Here is a 17,723-nt window from a genome sequence, read left to right as displayed (position 1 = left end):
TTCTCTTCTGCAGACTAAATAAGCCCAGTTCCTTCAGCCTCTCCTCATAAGTCATGTGTTCCAGTCCCCTAATCATTTTCGTTGCCCTCCTTTGAACTCTCTCCAATTTGTCCACATCCTTTCTATAGTGAGTGGCCCAAAACTGGACACAGTACTTCAGATGTGGCCTCACCAGTGCCAAATAAAGGGGAACAATCACTTCCCTCGGTCTTCTGGCAGTGCTCCTACTAATGCAGCCCAATATGCGGTTAGCATTCTTGGCAACAAGGACACGCTATTGACTCATATCCAGTTTCTTGTCCACTGTAATGCTCAGGTCCTTTTCTGCAGAACTGCCACTTAGCTAGTTGGTTCCCCTGCATGTAACAGTGCATGGGATTCTTCCGTCCTAAGTGCAGAACTCTGCACTTGTTGAACCTCATCAGATTTCTTTTGGCCCAATCCTCCAATTTATCTAGGTCACTCTGGACCCTATCGCTACCCTCCAGCATATCTGCCTCTTCCTTCCAGCATATCTACCTCTTCCCCCCCCCCCCCCCCAGTTTAGTGTCATCCACAATCCCTGGGGCACTCTGCTTGATACCAGCTGCCAACTAGACATTGAGATGTTGATCACTATCTGTTGAGTCCGATGATCTAGCCAGCTTTCTATCCACCTTATAGTCCATTCATCCAATCCATACTTCTTTAACTTTCTGTCAAGAATACTGTGGGAGACCATATCAAAAGCTTGGCTAAAGTCAAGGTATGTCATGTCCACCGCTATCCCCATATCCACAGAGCCAGTTATCTCATTATAGAAGAAAATCAGGTTGGTCAGGCATGACTTGCCCTGGGTGAATCCATGTTGACTGTTCCTGATCACCTTCCTCTACTCCAAGCGTGTCAAAATGGATTCCTTTGAGGACCTGCTCCATGATTTTTCCGGGGACTGAGGTGAGGCTGACCACTCTATAGTTCTCCGGATTCTCCTTCTTCCTTTTTTAAAAAATGAGCACTATATTTGCCTTTTTCCAATTGTCCACGACCTCCCCCGATCACCACTAGTTATCAAAGATAATGGCCAATAGCTCTGCAATTACATCAGCCAACTCCCTCAGCACCCTCGGATGTATTAGATCTGGACCCACGGACTTGTGCATATCCAGCTTTTCAAAATAGTCTTTAACCTGTTCTTTCACCACTGAGGGCTGCTCACCTCCTCCCCATACTGTGTTGCCCAGTGCAGCAGTCTGGGAGCTGACCTTGTCTGTGAAGACCAAGGCAAAAAAAGCATTGAGTACTTCAGCTTTTCCCACATCATCTGTCACTAAGTTGCCTCCCACATTCAGTAAGGGTCCCACACTTTCCCTGACCTTCTTGTTGCTAACATACCTGAAGAAATCCTTCTTGTTACCCATCACATACCTTGCTAGCTGCAATTCCAATTGTGGTTTGGCCTTCCAGATTACACCTCTGCATACGCAAGCAATATTTTTATACTCCTCCCTAGTCATCTGTCCAAGTTTCCACTTGTAAGATTCCTTTTTGTGTTTAAGCTTACAGAAGATTTCCCTATTAAGCCAAGCTAGTCGCCTGCCATGTTTGCTGTTCTTTCTGCACATTGGGATGGTTTGTTCCTGCACCCTCAATAAGGCTTCTTTAAAATACAGCCAGCTCTCCTGGACTCCTTTCTCCCTCATATTAGGCTCCCAGGGGATCCTGCCCATCAGTTCCCTGAGGGAGTCAAAGTCTGCTTTTCTGAAGTCCCAGGTCCGTATTCTGCTGCTCTCCTTCCTTCCTTCTGTCAGGATCCTGAACTCGACCATCTCATGGTCACTGCTGCCAAGGTTGCCACTCGCTTCTACTTCCCTGTTTGTGAGTAGCAGGTCAAGAGGAGCATATAGTTGGTGGTTCCTCCAGCACTTACACCAGGAAGTTGTCCCCAACACTTTCCAAAAACTTCCTGGATTGTCTGTGCACTGCTGTATTGCTCTCCCACCAGATGTCAGGGTGATTGAAGTCCCGCATGAGAAGCAGGGCCTGAGATCTGGAGACTTCAGTTAGTTGTCCAAAGAAAGCCTTGTCTACCTCATCCTCCTGGTCTGGTGGTCTATAGCAGATGCCCACCAATATATCACCCTTGTTGCTCTCGCCTCTAAACTTAACCCAGAGACTCTCAACAGACTTTTCTCCAGTTTCATACTGGAGCTCTGAGCAATCATACCGCTCTCTTACATAAAGTGCAACTCCTCCACCTTTTCTCCCGCGCTCGTCCTTCCTGAACAGCTTATACCCATCCATGACAGTGCTGCAGTCATGTGAGTTATCCCACCAAGTCTCTCTTATTCCAATCACATCATAGTTCCTTGACTGTGCCAAGACTTCCAATTCTTGGATAGAATGGGTGGAAAAAGTCAAACAATGTCTGTGCAGGTGTTCCATTCATCCAACCCAACCATCGCCATAATGACAGATGCCTCTTGCGTTGGGTGGCGCATTTAGGGATTCACACCATTCAGGGCAAATGGTCTGTCCAAGAAATATGGTTACATATCAGTCTCCTGGAGAGGAGGGCAATTAGGAATGCCTGTATCTTCTTCCTGCCGTCAGGCGCGCACACACAAAATTCTGACAGACAATCTAGCCTGCATGTTCTGTATCAACAAGAGGAGACATGAGATCCCCTTCTCTTTGTGCCGAAGCGATGAGCCTATGCAATTGTATATAGCCAACTGCAGCCTAGTTTCAGCAGCTTAGAAGTCATCTGAAGAGGAGCACTCATGGGGCAATATTCGAAAAAGGAGAGATTACTCACCTTGTGCAGTAAATGGAGTTCTTTGGGATGTGTCCCCCTACATGTGCTCCACTACCCGCCCTCCTCCTGCTTCAGAGTTTCCTCTGTGGGACTTTGCCGTGGAGAAGGAACTGAGGGCGGTTAACTTGTGCAACACTGTGTTGTCCTAGTGTGGGGTATGAGGATGCGTAGGGTGCATGCGTGGGCTGAAAGGACACTACTACCAAAAATCTTCAATCAAAGGCTCATGGAATGTAAGCACACCTGAAGTGGAGCACCCATAGGGACATGCACCTCGAAGAACTCCAGTTACTGCACAAGGAGAATAAACTCTCCTTTTGCTCCTAGTGTAGATTATAAATGCCTTTTTTCAGGAGGGCAGAGGGTGGCAGCTTCTTTTAAAGAGGGAACATTTGCTCAGGAAGCCGTGACTTGATGTGGAGAATCTTGTCAATTATTGTATTGTTTCAGACCTTTTTTGAAAGATGGTTGTAAAGGTTGACAATTATTTTTGGGCACTGCCTGGAGTCCTCAGACTTCCTTGACCTTGGTCCATCCAGTTTTAGGCGTAGGTATAGTACAGAGAGTAGCCTTGGGAAATCTGCCCTGTGGATTTTCCTGTATTTCTTGTATTTAACTTCCAATAATTTTGCTTTTCTAAGTGCATGTCTCCACTAAATTCCACCCAAAATTCAGCTGAATCGGCAGTGGCAAATGACCAAGTGGGTTGGTTATTCCTGAGTAAATCTGCCTATCTGAACACATGTAGTTTGTCAGTAGGAGGCACATTTCAATTTTGCTGCATGGAAATAACAGCTCCTCCATTCATCTTACATCAGCATCCTGAAGTTAATTAGAAATTAGTTCAATATGATACAACTATTTTGTTACATTATCCAGTCTCTGCTGAAGTGCAGCAAGGCTTCAAGTCAGTGCACTTTTATGTCTTGATGTTCAAGTTCTCAGTCAACAGATTTTCTAGAGATGGCAGGATATGAGGTAGAGGCCTTAGGAGTAAAGAACAAGTTGTTTGGTGGAGTAATTTTAGATTTTGACCTGCTGACAATTTGTTCCTAACAAGGCCGGGAACAAGAAGCTAAGAAACTTACCAAAAAAACAAGACCAGAGCTCAGAACGAATACATCTGCTCTTCATCTCATGCAAGTCGTACCTCTGATGCAACACTTGGTTTTCCTTTTTCCTTTCACCCAGAGCTGAAATTAGACTTCCAGGTTTGTAGATGCTTGCTGGGTTAACCTATTTTCTTTCTTAAATGATTGCTACACTTATTAAATTATTTATGACACTTTAAAGCACCCAAACATTTGCTCTAAGTGAATGTACAGTAAAACACTTACAAAACAAACCCATTAAAATAATAAAGCCTTCCTTACCTAGTAAAGTCGTCAATACTAACAATAGCAGCCAGCTAAAACCACATACACCCTGATAACACTCACTTCTTAAAAAGATGGGAAAACTGATAGGCTGAGGGCACAAGTGCACTGTTCTCTAGTTGTCTGCTATTCTTATCCTCCATGACATTTATGAAATCCGTGCAATGGATTTCCAATTTTCCTTGTCACTTGAATCCTTGGATAATACTCATCTGGGTCTAGCATTTATAAACCTGAGTATTCCTGCTACCTAATGATCATAATCTGCCCCGTATAATGGTCTCTTCAAGATTTCATTTTTCCTCCTGAATACGTGTTTTTTACCCTCAGGAATATGTTGTAAATACAAATGTGTGAGTGTCTGTGCTTGTTCTTATATTGCAAACAATCTTGAGTGAGGAACTCACTTGTGTACACACTTGCAAGTTCCCCTTAAAGACACCCTTTCAGAAGTCAGTTTAGGAACCTCCTTCTTTCCATCAGCATCATTTGACATGCTAGTCTGTAAAACATTCTGAAGTTCCTTTTCCCCTGTAGTGTGTGATTTTATGCTCATGAAAGGTGCTGGTTTAATAAACTTGGAAAAAAGTTCCCTAGCTATTCACAGAATAATTACATAGAAACTTCCCCTCCTGGCTCCTTCCAAAGTTCCTCACTCCTGACTTGTAAGAACACTGGCACAGTGATGAGAGCAGTTGGTTAGATGTTCATGCCCATTCATTCCTGACTTTCTCTGCCCAGAGTTGCCAGTTAGTGGCAGTGCCATGTGTGCTATCAGTTTTTGTCCATGTCTCTCCTTGCCCACTAGGAAGGAACTGGACTACCAATACGTTTTATATAGGCCATTAAACACATATTAAATAACAGATTTTGTGTCTGGATTGGTTTAGAACCAGAAATATTTCTGGTTAATCTCCAGATTAAATTATTTTACTATTTTAGGCTAGATGATTCTGTATATTAAACAGTGGTTATCTTATTCTTACCCAGATGCATTCTCTCATATTTTTGTTATGAGAGAGAGAGAGAGAAATATTCAGGCATCTAGGGTCTCTTCTGGACAAGTGGTACAAAATGCCATTTACAGTATTTACTGAAACGAGGATTGTATATGGTGCAGTGCTGGCCAAAAGGAATCTTTTTTTTAAATGGAAGTTTGCCATTCTCAATACCTTCCTCTGTCATTATCGATATCATCACTGTGCCCTTTGCTTGAATTAGGTGTTTATACAGCCTTTTCCCAGCTCTGTCCAGAACCTTTATAGAAATTTCCAGACTCAATATTTTGTAAAACTCACTATAAAAGTTGAGCATTGAAACGTCTGATGCAAGAAAGAGCTAAGATGTTTATCATCAGCCCCTAGGCTCCATTGTCTCTCTTGCTCTGAAGGGCTAAAGCTTGTTACATTAGCTCTTTGCCTAAGAAATCCTTGTTGTGAGTATAAAGAGTAAATACTTATGCATTAAATACATTAGAATGGTTGTGTGCAGCTTCCATGTTGTCTGATATTCAGATCTCAAAGCTCTAAATAAAAGTGGTGATTATATTTATTGAATATATATGATGTGCTTCAGCGCTGAACTGAATGTGGGGAAGGCAAAGCCCCTGCTCCAAGGAGTTGGCAATATAAAAAGATGCCATTTGAAAGAATAGTTCTTTTCATAAAGAAAGCAACTTTGTTTGCCCCAATTTATTTTTTGAAATGAAACACTCACCTATTAATATTCTGTTACAGTATGTTACAGAGGAGATGAGCTCTCCATTCTGTAGCCTTAAAGTAAACTTTCTATCTGAGGCACATTCACTGTTGTTCTCACATCTTCTGGCTAGCTTCTGAGAAAGTTCTGTCTCCCACACTCACAACTACCTGGTTGGTGATTTCACCCAAGCTAATGTGAATAAGGGGTATGAAGATAGACTACTGGAATTGTGGCCAATGTTTCTAGGCTCTGCCGTGAAGATACTTGCTTAAAAGCATCAAGAGCTGACATGTGACTTTGCAGCAAGAAACAGAACAGTTAATGTTTGGAAGAATAATCAGAGCTTATCACCTGAGTGTCTCGCATTTGATGGATGTAAAGCATGTTTCCTTAAAGTGTTCATGAGATCAGAATTTTGATTTTGTGTTTTGCCAGGCTTTGCGTGAGTGGATTTCCACGACAGCATGAGAAACGCTGGAAAGAATTCTGTAACAGAGTGGTACTAGATCCTGACTTCATGGTGCAGCTGCTCACAGGTGTCTATTATGCCATGTAAGTAGGTAGAGTTCGGAAGAGGAGGAGCTGGATGGCTTCTAGTGAATTAAAATACCCTCTTTTCTCTCTGTCTTTATGCATGAAAACAAGAATTAAGCCACCACTTTATTTGAGGATCAACTGCTTTATCTCCTTATTTTCCCTTGACTTGCTATCTTGGCCAGCTGACATTTTGGGAATGCCTTTGTCAGCATTCAGTCACCAGCACTGGGTGCTGAAGTGTGGTGCTCCTTGTTTCCTCTTCTCTCCAAGGGATGTCACTTCCACAGTATCCCTTCTCTTCACCAGTGTAATGTTTACAAGCTTCAAGGTAGCTGATAAACCTGGGTCTCCTGGAATGGCAGTGTGACATGGAGCCATTGGGTTAGCCTAAACACACGAATCCGAAACAATTATACCAAGTAATGTAACTTTCAAATGTTGCCCCTCCACCCCTCTTTACTGTGACCCTTACCATGGTAACATCCTTCTGTCTGGGAGATGGGAGGGAACAATTAGTTGTAATATCAAGTAGAATAACTTAAGTGCTCCATCTATTCCTTTATGCTGTGTTAGCATATATTCTTTGTAGATACAAAGGAGAAGGGTTTGGGTTCAAAAAGTACTGAATGATAAATGTCTTGTTTGTTTTGTTTTGTAGATATAATGGACAGTGGGGTCTTGGCCAGGAGGTATTGGATGACATAATTTACAGAGCACAGCTTGAACTTTACTCTCAGCCACTGCTGGTAAGGAAGAGGCCACTGAAATCCATTTATTTGATTAAAAAGCATATGAATGTGCTGATAAAATGGATTGCTCTTAAAAGGTTCAGTTAGCAGTTACAACCATTTACTACATTCCAACCAGAATTTTATTTGTAATCTGATGCTTGGTATTTTAACACAGCTACTATTCACATCACGCTCTTTTGCTTAAGTGTTAAGCTCTGGTACTTAGCGCTTATAATAACTCCTTGGTGCTGGGAAACAGGATTTCCTAATATAATGTTCTAGTTTAAAATACATACACTCTTGTAGCAAGAGCTACACAAGGATAACTAGGATAAGTCTATACTGCGATTAAAAAACCCCTGGCACTGAGTCTCAGACCCTGGGACAGCTGACGCAGATTTGCAGGGCTCAGGTTGCAGGGTTGTAAAGTTGCAGTGTAGACATTCCGGCTCGGGCTGGAGCCCAGCCCTGAACATCTACACTGCAATTTTATAGCCCTGCACCCTGAGCTCCATGAGCCCAAGTCAGCTGACCTGGCCATGCTGAGGCTGTGCCACATGTCATTTATTGCAGGGTAGACATACCCAAAGGGGTCAAATTAAGTAGTTATCTGATATCACATGACATTGATGGTGAACAAATGGGTATTCTGCTCACCTGTGGTTAATCGGGGTTTAGAATTTGTTCAACTGACTCCACCCACAGCATTCTTGGTGGTAGGAGCAGAAATGGAATAGTGCTGAACTTTCTCGGACAAACTTTACCAACAGTGCTATCTGCAGTCTTAAACGCACTGACTGTCACCCAGTCTTAATCCATTCCATTCCATTCTGCAGCCAGCCCTCCAGAGAAGACACTTTTCTCTAAGAATATAGCGTTTTAAAAAAATTTCTACTGCAGTTGCTGGCCTGACCCTAAAAGAGAAATAAAAAAGGAGACAGAGAAAGAAGAGGAACAGAGAGACAGACAAAAGTGGATGTGATTGAGGGGAAGAAGAGAGACAAATAGAGAGGAGGAATTAAATATTTTTTCTTTCTGGTGGAGATTGGGGGGAGATTTGAGGTAAGGAGACAAAATCAGCAGAAGGTAGAAACAGGATTGTCTTTGGCAACTTGCACTGCTTTTGGATCAGGAATTAATGTGGGCAATAGGCTTTGGTGGTGGTCCTCTGGACTAATACACAGTAAATCAATTTGTCAGAGGGGTAGCTGTGTTAGTCTGGATCTGTAAAAGCGGCAAAGAGTCCTGTGGCACCTTATACCAATACGTCTGTTAGTCTATAAGGTGCCACAGGACTCTTTGCTGTTAATCAGTTTGATTACTCTAAATATTATTTTTCCCCATAACTTAGAGTAGTGGCCTGTTTGCAGAGAAGAACTGAATGGGATCTTTTTTCTCTTCGCCAATCCCAAGATAAATTCTGCACTTCTCCAATAAGTGTGATAAAACTGTTCTCGTGATGAATTAATATTGGCTAGGACACTTAGTTTTGTGCTTTCTGAGTGAAGCATTTTGAATACATCTTATCCAGTGAATGATTAGAACAGCAATTTCCTTTAGGAAATGACTCATTGCACTATTAGATTGGAAGTTTAAATTAAATATTGAACCTGAGGAAGTGGGCACCTATCAGAACATGCTACAGTACAAAAGCATGTAGGTGGATCTGTATTTGAATTCAGTTGAGATGGTGTAACAGCTTTTAGTCCTGATTAAAACTGAACAATCAGCTTAAAAAAAAATCTTCTGAGTGATTGTAAATCCTTCTAGGTTATCTTTATTTTTACAATGTTAACAAAAGTGTTTCCTCCCTCGTCTCCTCTCGAACAAGCTGTTTGGTAGTTTCTGTCAACTGTTAGTGATTGTTATAGCCTTGTCTCTTACCCGCTCCCTGCTCTTTACTACTTCCTTTTTTTCTTCTCTGGTCATTTGCTTGTCTTCCCCAGCCTGCCTTTTTGCAACTATCAAAGGACACTTCAGGAAGCCCTGTCTTTTTCTAAGCATGTTTTACAAAAATTGTAGTTAAGTTCTAGGACAGATGGATTGCATGTCTCTTGTCTTGCTCCGTATTAAGGCAGTTGACCCCTCTGGTTCTTTAACAAACAATTCTCTTTCATCCAGTTAAATTTTCCAGAAGTCACATGCAATCTAGCAGCAATATAAAACCATGTTTAAAATAACATTTAAAGCAATTGCTGTCACTCAGTGAAGTACTTCATTTAGTCTCCCGCATGATTTTCAATCCCACTCCCCTCTGGCATATGTAAAGACAACAGCAAATTATCTGAAGTCCATGCCGGAGAGCTTTGAATGAAAGTTAATTTTTTTTAGACATTTGTACCAGGGCACTGGCATAGTTGGGGAAATGTCATTGGTCTACATTAAAAAGAGCAACATCACAGCCCACTGTATTTGGTGTTTCTTCTCAGAAAACTCCATGCAGTGGATCAGTGCTCCTGTACAAACAAGGTTATGTCCCTTTGTGTTCCTCTAAACAGAAAACATGACCAAAATAGCAGCATCAGTAAGCTACAAAACAATTGAAGGGTAAAAGACTGACTGCAAACAAACACCTGCAGTGTTGCCCAGGGGCTGTACCTGAGGTGGAAAAGTAAGTGCAAGAAATATAACAGTCCAGGAAGAAAAGCTAAGTGGCTGCAACCAAATGTCCTGTGCCAGTCTCACAGCAAAGAAAATGTTGGGGGAGGGGCTTCCACAGTGGGAAGTTAAGCAAAAAGATGCTATATTCCTGCCCAGCTACTGTGGACTAAAGAGTGCCTCTCTATCATTCCATCAAGCACCTGCCCTATATCAGTTCAGGTCTTCTGCACAATGCTTCAAAAGGAACTCCCAATCTTTAGTGCAAAGCCAGATATCCAGGCTTCCCCAGTAAGCATACACCCTCAGGCAAAGTGTGTTGGGCAAAATGCTTGATTGTAAGCAAGAGACAAGCATCACTATGCCCGCTGACCTGTTAATTTGATTAAGAGCCGCATCCCATACTGTCACTGCTTGGTTCCCCAGCTTCTTTTATTTGACTAACTTTGGCTGAGCATATATTCCTCATGGGAAAGGCTGGATGTTTCTGGCCTGTGGCCTGTTCTGCTTTGTCACTGATAGTTGCAGGCTCTGTTTGCAGAGACAGAATGCTGCTTCCGCCAGGAAGTGTCTTCGGGCCTTTCCGGTTGGGATCACTGCTCATTGGCCTTAATGGGCCTGGTTTGGGATGGTAAGGCAGTAAGACAGGATAGTATCATAGAAATGTGGGGCTGGAAGGGATCTCAAGAGGTCATCATGCATCCAGGCCCCTGTGCTGAGGCAGAAACAAGTAAACCTAAACTATAGCTGACAGGCGTTTGGTCTAACCTGTTCTTAAAGGTTTCAGAGTAACAGCCATGTTAGTCTGTATTCGCAAAAAGAAAAGGAGTACTTGTGGCACATTAGAGACTAACCAATTTATTTGAGCATAAGCTTTCGTGAGCTACAGATGAAGTGAGCTGTAGCTCACGAAAGCTTATGCTCAGATAAATTGGTTAGTCTCTAAGGTGCCACAAGTACTCCTTTTCTTTCTGTTCTTAAAGCTCAATCCTGGGGATTCCACAGTCTTCCTTGGAAGCCTATTTCAGTGCTTAAAGTTAGGCAATGCATCTTTTTTGCATCACTTTTCTCCCAGGAGGGGCTGGGGCTGATGCAAGTGGATTTTTTAGTGAGTTTTTCCTGCTGGACCAGGTCTATTTTTCTTGCATGATTTCTCCTCTCTTCCTTTTCCCCTCAGCAGCACAACCTGGGTTGAAAGTGCTTGTCAGTCAGTCTTCCACACTTAGTGGTTCATATTTTTCTGGTGCTGCTGTTGCACTGAGATTTTTCATTAGCTCTGATTAAGTACAGTCCCTGTTCTGAGGTACTGACAATGCAAACAGGCAGAGATGAGGGAAGGGGAACAACAATGTACATGTTATATCCATGTCGGGTTGATTTGCTATAAGCAGCACAGCAGGAGTTTTTAAGAGGGAATATGGGCAGGGTGCAGATGAACAGAGCTGTCCCTTGGATAGGGCGACTCAGGGCGACCGTTCCGGGCCCCACGCTTTGGGGGGCCCTGAGGGCTGGTGCGATTGGCCGCCACAGTCGGTCCCAGAAGACATAGGTGCGGGAACTAGGAGTGCAGGGGGGTGCTGCAGCACTCCCGGGCTCCTGACCCCGCGTGCCACTGAGTGGGGCTGATTTGTTCAGGGCCCCGCACCCCCCTAGGGACGGCCCTGAAGACGAAGGCAGGGAAATTATACTATGCATCAGGGAATGCATGGAAGGGGATTGCAAGAGACGCTCACAAACCAAGTGGATGAGGTTGGGAGCAATAGCAGAACAAAAAGGGTGTGGGGGTGAGACCAAACAAAGCTTGACAAGGAAGGATAAGCAGGGAAGGGCAGAGTTATGTACAACTTTGAAGGTGTGAAGGATCTTAAAATTTATGTTATGTCAGATGGGAAGCCAATGGAGGGATTTGAAAAGGCATGTTACATGATGAAAACAACAAGCAAAGAAGATAAGGTTTGTATGGACTGAAGTGGGCCAGGGTGTGTGTTTGGAGGCCAGAGGAGATTGTTGCAGTAATCAAGACCGAATGTAATGAGAGAGTTGGCTCTGCGGATGGAGAGAATTTTGGAGATGCTGAAAAGGAAGAAGCAGCAGGATTTGGAAATGGCCTGCATGTGTGAGGCAAGGAAGGGGGAGGAGTCAAAAATAATCCCCAGGTTACATGCCTGGATGATGAGAGGATGGCAGCATGGCCAACTGTAATAAAAAAGGGAAAGAGGAGAAGCTTGTAAACTTTACAATAGTATTACTCTGCTTGTTCTTGAGAACATCCATACACATTGTGTAAAATTCTCCTTTCTTTTCACTTGGGAGGTTTCCAAGATAAACTATTACACTTTTCCAAAGGGCAGATGACTACCCTACTGACTTATTTTTCTTCAGACCTTTTGTGGGCCCTGTAGAGAATTTTATGCTGTGCCAATAAACTGGGAGGAGAGACTACCCTCTACCAGAATTTCCCCAATCATGGGGAACAATGGGATTACAGTTTAAAATTGTTAATACAGTAACTCCTCTCTTAAGGTTGTAGTTACGTTCCTGAAAAATGCGACTTTAAGCGAAACGATGTTAAGCGAATCCAGTTTCCCCATAAGAATTAATGTAAATGGGGGGCTTAGGTTCCAGGGAAATTTTTTTCACCAGACAAAAGACTACACACACACACACTCACTCACTCTCTATAAGTTTTAAACAAACAATTTAATACTGGTACGCAGCAATGATGATTGTGAGGTTAGTTAGATGATAATGATTATGAAGCTTGGTTGAGGTGGTGGAGTCAGAGGGTGGGATATTTCCCAGGGGATGCCTTACTGCTAAATGATGAACTAGCAGTTGGCTGAGCCCTCAAGGGTTAACTTGTTGTTAATGTAGCCTCACGCTCTACAAGGCAGCAGGAATGGAGAGAGGGGAGACAGCATGGCAGACAGAGAGACACACCCTGTGTGTGTGAGAGAGATGTGCATTGCTCCTTTAAGTAGCTGACCCCATTCTAAGTACATTGCCTTTTTAAGTTAATCAGCAAGCTGAGATGGCAGCTGCTGCCAGAAAATTCCCTCTGTCCTGAGCCCTGTCGCGTGTCCCCACTGCTCTATGGAAGATGGGGTAAGTGGGGTTCAGGGTGGATGGGGACACCCTGACATTAGGCCCCTGCACAGCAAGCAGGAGGCTGCAGGGAGCAGCTCCAAAGCAGAGGGCAGGAGCAGCACTTGGAGGGGGGGAGGGACAGCTGAACTGCTGGCAATTGATAGCTTGCTGGGCAGCTGCTGCACAGGGAACTTAGGGGAGTGGGGAGCTAATAGGGGGGCTGCCGGTCCACCCTGGTTCCAAGCCCCCCCGCCCCAGCTAGCTCCAACGGGCTGCTCTTCCTGCAAGCAGTGGACAAAGCAGGCGGCTGCCAAATGACATAAGGGAGCATTGTACAACTTTAAACGAGCATGTTCCCTAATTGATCAGCAACGTAACAACGTTAACCGGGACGACTTTAAGTGAGGAGTTACTGTATTGTTAAACAAGACAGGTAGTTCAGATATCACAGCTACTACTTACCCTCCCTTTCTTGGGCAGAACTCTTCCCAAAGGAATATTTATTCATAACTATGTACAAAATATTTGATACAACCACAGAAATTTAGACAAAGGATTTCTTACAGTTTAAACAATGCATTTTTCCTGTGTTTCTCTTCAGTATAGAGCAAAAATAGAGTATGGACTAAAATAACATGTTAACAGAAAAGTAGATGTGACACTTTCTTGGGGTGCCCAGGACTGCAAGTCACCTTGTTAACCCTTTGCTTCTGATGAGAGGGAGTCTTTCTTATGGTAGCGAGGTGTCAGCTCCCAGATGCCACTAGTCTTTCAACCCTTCAAGCAATCACCCTAGGGCTCTACCAGCCCCTCCTTTGCCTTACAATTTAACAACTGTTGGACTCCAGCCCCTGAGCCACTCCAAAAGCATCCCCCTCCAGAATCCAGCCCCTGTCACTGGACACTCACAGCAATTACCAGGTTCCCTGCTCCCAAGGGAATAGTATACACGCACCAGCCTGTTTGATTCAAATGACTATCCGCTCCAAGATAACACAGCACTATAATCTACTTATCGTGAAAACAAGTACAGTAGAACCTCAGTTACAAACACCAGAGTTACAAACTGAACAGTCAACCACACACCTCATTTGGAACCAGAAGAGTACAACATAGCAGAGTTAGGATGGGGGAAAACAGCGAACACTGTATAGTACTGTGTTAAATGTAAACTACTAAAAAAATAAAGGGCAAGTTTTAAAAAAAAAATTGACAAGGTAACTGTTTCTGTGCTTGTTTCATTTAAATTAGGATGGTTAAAAGCAGCACTTTTCTTCTGCATAGTAAAGTTTCAAAGCTGTATTACATCAATGTTCATTTGTGAACTTTTGAAAGAACAACCATAATGTTTTGTTCAGAGTTATGAACAACCTCCATTCCCAAGGTGATCATAATTCTGAGGTTATACAGTATAAGTTTAATAACAGAAGTAAAGATTTTAAGAGATAGTGAGAAAAGGCAAGAAGAATAACACGTTACAAACAAAACAAAAATATAACACACTTCTGGTAGACTTAGACTGAACTATAACAAGCTAACCCTGTCTAAAGCAATTTCTCATCTAAGAACTTCCTTACATCATTTCAGCCAACGTTGTTTGAGATCTTGTTTTCATGGGCATAAGCGCACTGCCTGGTCACCCCCTCAAGTGCAGAATAAAAGAGTGGTCCCTCTGCTTCCTTCTTATACCCCAAACTCCATTGTCTTTGCACCCCAGAGACAAGACAACCCCCTGTAGGTACCAGTCTCCAGCATCTTCCCATCTGCCTGTTTTGCAGTATGCAGATTTGGCTTTCAATGCTCAATTTCCATTTGACAGACGCATCTTATCTCCTGTCTGGAAGAAATCTGTTTGTCAGCTGTGTCAGTTACAGACTTTAGATACTACAGTTTCTAAACAAAACTTTTTAAATGTCAGTACAGTACATACATTTCACAACAATACAATGACCAGCTTTCATTTAAAAAACAACAACAACGAGGAGTCCTTGTGGCACCTTAGAGACTAACAAATTGATTTGGGCATAAGCTTTCGTGGGCTAGAACCCAATTTATCAGATGCATGGAATGGAAAATACAGGAGCAGGTATAAATACATGAAAAGATGTGAATTGCCTTACCAAGTGTGAGGTTAGTCTAAAGAGACAATTCAATTGACAGCAGGATACCAAGGGGAAAAAAAAAAAAAACTTTTGAAGTGGTAATGAGAGTGGCCTATTTCAGAGAGTTGACAAGAAGGTGTGAGTAACGGTAGAGGGAAATTAAGTTTAGGTTTTGTAATGACCCAACCACTCCCAGTCTTTATTCAGGCCTACTCTGATGGTGTCCAGTTTGCAAATTAATTCCAGTTCTGCAGTTTCACGTTGGAGTCTGTTTTTGAAGTTTTTTTTGTTGAAGAATTGCCACTTTTAGGTCTGTTATTGAGTGATCAGGGAGATTGAAGTGTTCTCCTACTGGTTTTTGAATGTTATGATTCCTGATATCAGATTTGTGTCATTTAATCTTTTGAGTAGAGACTGTCCGGTTTGGCCAATGTACATTGCACAGGGGCATTGCTGGCACATGATGGCATATATCACATTAGTAGATGTGCAGGTGAACGAGCCCCTGATGGTGTGGCTGATGTGGTTAGGTCCTATGATGGTGTCCCTTGAATAGATACGTGGACAGAGTTGGCACCAGGATTTGTTGCAGGGTTTGGTTCCTGGGTTGGTGTTTTTGTTGTGTGGTGTGTAGTTGCTGGTGAGTATTTGCTTCAGGTTGGGGGGCTGTCTGTAAGCGAGGACTGGCCTGTCTCCCAAGGTCTGTGAGAGTGATGGGTCGTCCTTCAGGATAGGTTTAGATCCTTGGTGATGTGCTGGAGAGGTTTTAGTTGGGGGCTGAAGGTGACGGCTAGCGGCATTCTGTTACTTTCTTTGTTGGGCCTGTCTTGTAGTAGGTGACTTCTGGCTCTGTCAGTTTGTTTCTTCACTTCACCAGGTAGGTATTGTAGTTTTAAGAATGCTTGATGGAGATCCTGTAGGTGTTTGTCTTTGTCCGAGGGATCGGAGCAAATACGGTTGTATCTTAGAGCTTGGCTGTAGACAATGGATTGTGTGATGTGGTCTGGATGAAAGCTGGCATGTAGGTAAGTATAGCGGTCAGTAGGTTTCTGATATAGGGTGGTGTTTATGTGACTATGACTTATTAGGACTGTAGTGTCTAGGAAGTGGACCTCTTGTGTGGACTGGTCCAGGCTGAGGTTGATGGTGGGGTGGAAATTGTTGAAATCTTGGTGGAATTCCTTAAGAGCCTCCTTTCCATGGGTCCACATGATGAAGATGTCATCAATGTAGCACAAGTAGAGTAGGGGCATTAGGGACAAGAGCTGAGGAAGCGTTGTTCTAAGTCACCCATAAAAATGTTGGCATACTGAGGGGCCATTCGGGTACCCATAGCAGTCCCGCTGACTTGAAGGTATAAATTGTCTCCAAATCTGAAATAGTTGTGGGTGAGGACAAAGTCACAAAGTTCAGCCACTAGGTTAGCCATGATGGTATCGGGGATGCTATTCCTGATGGCTTGTAGTCCATCTTTGTGTGGAATGTTGGTGTAGAGGGCTTCTACATCCATAGTGGCTAGGATGGTGTTTTCTGGAAGATCACCAAAGGATTGTTGTTTCCTCAGGAAGTCAGTGGTGTCTCGAAGATAGCTGGGAGTGCTAGTAGCGTAGGGCATTTCATCTGATACTTTACAAGACACTATTTATGGATAAATACTATGAAAGCAGTGTGTTAGGTATAGTGAGTTTGTCAGGTCTAGTAGGAGTTGCTGACAGTCATGGACCCTTTGCCAGTTGGAAGCAATGAGCCTCTGTGTCACAGTAGAACCTCTTGCTAAAGGTGTGTACTAAGGCTATGTCTACACTACCGTGGTAAGTCAGCCTACGCTATGCAACTCCAGCTACGTAAATAACGTAGCTGGAGTCAACGTACCTTAGGTCAAGTTACCGTGGGGTCTATACAACGGGGGATAGATGGGAGAAAATCTTCTGTCGACTTACCTTACTCTTCTTGTTGGGGGTAGAGTACAGGGGTCGACTGGAGAGCAATCTGCTATTGATTTGGCGGGTCTTTACTAGACCCGCTAAATCGACTGCTGGTGGATTGATCTCAGAGTGTCCATCCAGCTGTAGTGTAGACCTGCCCTCAGTTAATCTGGATTTCAGTTGAATTGACATTGGACTATCCATCTCCGGGTTTTGTTCTGTCAATTTTAAAATATATTTCACGGATGTTTGCATATCTTTGCCATGAGCAACCAAATAAATTACTTGATTTTTAAAAGGGCTATGTCTTGCAGTTCTGTTATACATCCTAATACAAACTTCAGTCTTTAAAATACTTCTGTCTCTGCAGTCTCGACTTTTGATAAATCACTGACGACTTTAAATGATCCAAGAAAAAAACAGTTGGGTGACTACATAGCATTGTTCTTCGTAATGCCTGTTAACTACATTGCAGAAAAAAGCTTGTCCTACTTATAATAGCAGTTGTTGTTGCTGTATAGGATGGGACTGAGTGAGATTAAAGGCAGAAAAATAACTAGGGAAACAATACCTTGTTACTCAACTTATCACTCCCCTTTGAATACTATCAGCTTGCTTTATTAGGGGAAGTTTTAATAAATGTTGAGATCCTTGAATTAAGATATGTAAGTGAAAAGTATTCATTATTTTATTATTGTGTTACTATTGCGAAGTCAACACAGCCACAGATGATGAGCTGGATTCTATTTTTCTCATCTATTAAAAAAAGTTGTGAACCAAATTCTGAAATGTTGACTGCAAGTTTATTACACTGGTGATGGTGCACATGCTGCAAAAAACCCAACTTGACTTTCCTAGCCTAGTTTGAC

General features: G+C 43.0%; 1 protein-coding gene across 19 annotated transcripts in view; it reads left to right on the top strand.

The window, feature by feature from the left end:
• FAM126B (family with sequence similarity 126 member B) overlaps window positions 1-17,723 on the top strand; it is a 99,939-nt gene that overhangs the window by 65,481 nt on the left and 16,735 nt on the right. For all 19 annotated transcript variants that reach the window (XM_043524822.1, XM_043524816.1, XM_043524820.1 and 16 more), the window contains 2 exons: window positions 6,310-6,426; window positions 7,070-7,157. In XM_043524822.1, coding sequence (XP_043380757.1) covers window positions 6,310-6,426; window positions 7,070-7,157 — 205 coding nt within the window. The remainder of the gene's footprint in view (window positions 1-6,309; window positions 6,427-7,069; window positions 7,158-17,723) is intronic.

Source organism: Chelonia mydas, chromosome 11 (genome assembly GCF_015237465.2).
Source record: "Chelonia mydas isolate rCheMyd1 chromosome 11, rCheMyd1.pri.v2, whole genome shotgun sequence".
Classification (NCBI taxonomy): domain Eukaryota; kingdom Metazoa; phylum Chordata; order Testudines; family Cheloniidae; genus Chelonia; species Chelonia mydas.
Note: the sequence above shows the minus strand (reverse complement) of the source record. Positions and strands in the feature narration are given on the sequence as shown.